At 45.3% G+C, this 4,523-nt stretch overlaps 1 protein-coding gene across 1 annotated transcript in view; it reads right to left on the bottom strand.

Annotated features, from left to right (window-relative positions):
- The window catches only part of LOC118942012 (transmembrane protein 100), a 2,718-nt gene extending 1,632 nt beyond the window's left edge, over positions 1 to 1,086 (bottom strand). The window contains exons 1-2 of the mRNA XM_036955559.2: positions 984 to 1,086; positions 1 to 700 (exon numbers count right to left, since the gene is read on the bottom strand). The exon at positions 1 to 700 is cut by the window's left edge and continues 1,632 nt beyond it. Coding sequence (XP_036811454.1) covers positions 159 to 566 — 408 coding nt within the window. The 5' untranslated portion in view covers positions 567 to 700; positions 984 to 1,086 and the 3' untranslated portion in view covers positions 1 to 158. The remainder of the gene's footprint in view (positions 701 to 983) is intronic.
- Positions 1,087 to 4,523: the final 3,437 nt, after the last annotated feature.

The following is a 4,523-nucleotide window of genomic DNA, read 5'->3' as shown; positions in this document are numbered from 1 at the left end:
AGATCTAGTGTCTCGCTCCTAGAGTTAAGCACGTGCCAGGTTGATCGGTTTGGACCTTTCAGATGTTCAACTCATCCATCCATCTATTTGTGTCTATGTCTCTGTACCATCCATCCCTCCACCCCCCCCCCCCCTCCTCCTCCTTCCTCCTCCAGACCTCACATGTTGCCCTGTTCGGAGCAGAAGAAACCTCCCTCCTTCTTCTTCCTCCTCTTCAGCCTGTGGTCCCTCCAGCAGATGGCTGCCATCAGCAGCATGACCACCCCCACCACCAGCAGCACCATGGACACCACCTTGGTCTGGTACAGGTCTGGCGTGTTATACATGAAGGTGACTGCCGTTCCCGCTACCCCGATCACCAAAGAGATCACCCCGAACGGAAACACACAGCGGTACCAGGACTTCTCCGTACCACCCGTGGCCTGGGCCAGACACTGCAGCGTAGAGAGTGACTCTGGGGGTAAGACCAGGTCCCCTCCTCCATGGGGCGACTCCGGGGGTAGGCTGCTGCCACAGTCCAGGTCTGAGTGATGCCCTGGGGTCTGGCGTCCCGAGGAGCAGCCCATCTCAGAGCTGAGGTCCTTGGAAGAGGAGAGGAGTGAGAGGGGTTCCTCTGGTGGTTTTCCTCGTGGTTCTCTTCTTTCTGCTGCTACTGGGGCTGCTGCTTCCTCTGATGAGGTTGTCTGGAGGTAGCATTTGTCTGGAGGGTGAAAGACGGAGAGAAGAGATTAGTATCAGGAGGGAGAAATTGAGATATATGGAGAGAGAAAGACAGGCAGAAGGGAGAGAGAGAGAGAGAGAGAGAGATGGGATGAAGAAGTTATCTGGATAAATAAAAATAAATGGAGACAGGAAGAGGAAGAGGAAGAGACTGATGAAGTCAGAAAAAAGAGACAAAGAGAAAGATTCAGACAGAAAGAGAAAGGGAGAGAGATACGAGTTCTAGCTTCACATGCAATCTCTTTGCAAGACGATCCACTTACTCTGTCTCGGCGTGTGTGGTGCGTGGTGTAGTTCTTAGTGTGTGTTTTATGTTCCATCCGTCCGCACTGCTTTGCTCCCAGGTGTGTGTGTGTGTTGTGTTTCCAGAGCTTGTGGGGTTTAAAAAGACTGAGAGAAGGAGGATTGGCTAAGGAAAGGTGGTGGGTGTGACTCAGGAACCTGATTGGCTGCACAGTCACAGTGACGTCAAAGACTAGAGGGATGCAGGGGGACGTGGAGGGGGGCTGTTGGGAAGGAGAGGGATGATAGAAGATTGTTAACCATCTCCTCTTAAGCTCCTTCACTCTGATCCATTATGTTTGTATTTATGTATATATGTATGTGTGTGTGTATCTGACTTACTGTGTGTGTGTGTGTGTGTGTGTGTGTGTGTGTGTGTGTGTGTGTGTGTGTGTGTGTGTGTGTGTGTGTGTGTGTGTGTGTGTGTGTGTGTGTGTGTGTGTGTGTGTGTGTGTGTGTGTGTGTGTGTGTGTGTGTGTGTGTGTGTGTGTGTGTGTGTGTGTGTGTGTGTGTGTGTGGATGCAGAAGAGTGAAGCAGGCCAGGCTTAGTAATGATACCATGTAACAGGCCAGGCTTAATAATGATACCATGTAGCAGGCCAGGCTTAGTAATGATACCATGTAACAGGCCAGGCTTCGTAATGATACCATGTAACTAACATTGTGTGCACTATTTCCCTTCCATATAATCTCCACGTCAGCCACCTTTAACATGCAAAGCCATTTCAACTCAGTAACTAGTAATATAGTAAAACAAATCAACTTAGAGTGGAACACACACAGACACACAGACACACAGACACACACATACACACACAAACACACAGACACACACAAACACACACACAGACACACACACAGGCACACACAAACACACAGACACACACAAACACACACACAGACACACAGACACACACAAACACACAGACACACAGACACACACAGACACACACAAACACACAAACACACACAAACACACACACAGACACACAGACACACACACAGGCACACACAAACACACACAAACACACAGACACACACAAACACACACACAGACACAGACACAGACACAGACACACAGACACACACAAACACACAGACACACACAAACACACACACAGACACACACACAGGCACCCACAAACCCACAGACACACACAAACACACAGACACACACAGACACACAGACACACACACAGACACACAGACACACACACAGGCACACACAAACACACAGACACACACAAACACACAGACACACACAGACACACAGACACACACAAACACACAGACACACACAAACACACAGACACACAGACACACACAAACACACAGACACACAGACACACACACAAACACACAGACACACACAAACACACAGACACACACAAACACACACACAGACACACACAAACACACACACAGACACACAGACACACACACAGGCACACACAAACACACAGACACACACAAACACACAGACACACACAGACACACAGACACACACAAACACACAGACACACACAAACACACAGACACACACAGACACACACAAACACACAGACACACACAGACACACAGACACACACAAACACACAGACACACACACAGGCACACACACAGGCACACACAAACACACAGACACACACAAACACACAGACACACACAGACACACACAAACACACAGACACACACAAACACACACACAGGCACACACAAACACACAGACACACACAAACACACAGACACACACAAACACACACAAACACACAGACACACACAAACACACAGACACACACAGACACACACAAACACACAGACACACACAAACACACCCACCATTTTCTCTATCCCTATAAAATGTTAAAAGCCCAACAAGCAGGATAAATGAATAACGACGCTCCAATTCTCTGGATGGCAGGTTACTTTATCTACACTCTTGGAAAGAAAGGTGTTATCTAGAACCTAAAAGGGTTATCCTATGTTCTGCTGAGTCATTTTAAAGGCCAATGCTGTTAACAAAAAAAGCATCTGGTACAATTTGCGAAATTCTGAGAAATACAACCACATAACGTCCATAAAACCCCTCAAGATTCTGAGCCTGCCTGGCAGGGTTGGTCCTACAAAGCCCCCTGATGGGAGAGCATAATATACAAGGAATTGCTCAAAGCTGCTAATGAGCACATTGACGATCTTGTATCTAGCCGGTGGGGATTCCGGTGGGGTGCCCCCACCCAGGTAGTGGCAGTGCTGGCAACAATAACTGTCTCGGACAGTCAGAGAGGGGGCAAATTATTGTGTCCCTGCTGGCACAGAATAACCAAAGGTCTGACTGCACAGAGATGCTTGGGAAAATGGTCACAACGGGTGACCAGCGTGTGTGTGTTTCAGGGGAAAGGGGTGAATCTGACCTCCATCACCTAGGACTTGACATTGGTTAATCAAACATGCCTTCTCAAACAGCTGCAACTGTATATACATTCACACATCAAGTCCTTTCTTGAGTTGGGCTTGGAGATGGAACAACTGTTGAACATCTGAGCGTGTGGTTGTTTGCAGGGGGAAAGGGGTTGAGTGTGTATGAGTGTGTGTGTATATATCCCACATCTGTTGCGGAGGTTAGAAGGAATTTTACATCTATTGTTTACAGGAAACAAGATGAAGCTTTGTGGAAAATCGACTTATCCCATCAGTAGCTTTCCATCTAAGTTGTCAATGCCAGGAGGTTTGTCATTATTGATCTCCCACACTAACTTTACAAAATTCAATACTTGCACTGCTTTTCTTTCATGTTTTTTTTAAGCATGAATACGATCGCTCACTGTTCGCTGTTGGCATTTCCTGCCTAAGTTTGCTCACTTTGCCAATGAAGTAATCATAAAAAATAATTGGCAACATCAAATGGTTTTGTGATAAATAATTTGAATCAGATTAAATTATTATACAAAATTCTTGCAACCAATAGAATGTTATATATATGGGGGATACAACAGTCCCAGCTCTGCAGATTTTGCTGCGAAGAGACAGAATCATTAGAGCATTTGTTTTGGTACTGTCCATATGTAGATTGTTTTGGTCGTAGGTCCAGGAATGGCTGACAAATTGCAACATTTACCTGGAGCCAACTCTGCAGATAGCACTACTGGGTGATTTGAAAAGTCATAGTAAATCAATCATTAATATAATAATAATTTTAGCAAAAATGTTTATCTTTAATTTACAATCTGTAGAAACTATGAGAATAGAAAGGTTCAGAACTTTTGTGAAAACAGCACAGTTAAAAATATGGCAAATAGAAATCAAACTGGATGGCCTTCAGAAATAGATGCGCGGGGTTGAGGGTCGTGGAGGATTGGAAAAAATATATGGAGGATTGGAAATTATGCAGACAATTACATTGATGGAAGCTACAAGATAGCTGCAATATTAAAGCAGATCTACCACCTAAAATAATGAAATAATAATACTTTTTAAAAAGTCCATAAACTGATTTATACTTTAGAACTCAGACGGTCTGAAAG

This window comes from Oncorhynchus mykiss, chromosome 20 (assembly GCF_057628025.1).
Source record: "Oncorhynchus mykiss isolate SJ-2025 chromosome 20, ASM5762802v1, whole genome shotgun sequence".
Taxonomy (NCBI): Eukaryota; Metazoa; Chordata; class Actinopteri; order Salmoniformes; family Salmonidae; genus Oncorhynchus; species Oncorhynchus mykiss.
Note: the sequence above shows the minus strand (reverse complement) of the source record. Positions and strands in the feature narration are given on the sequence as shown.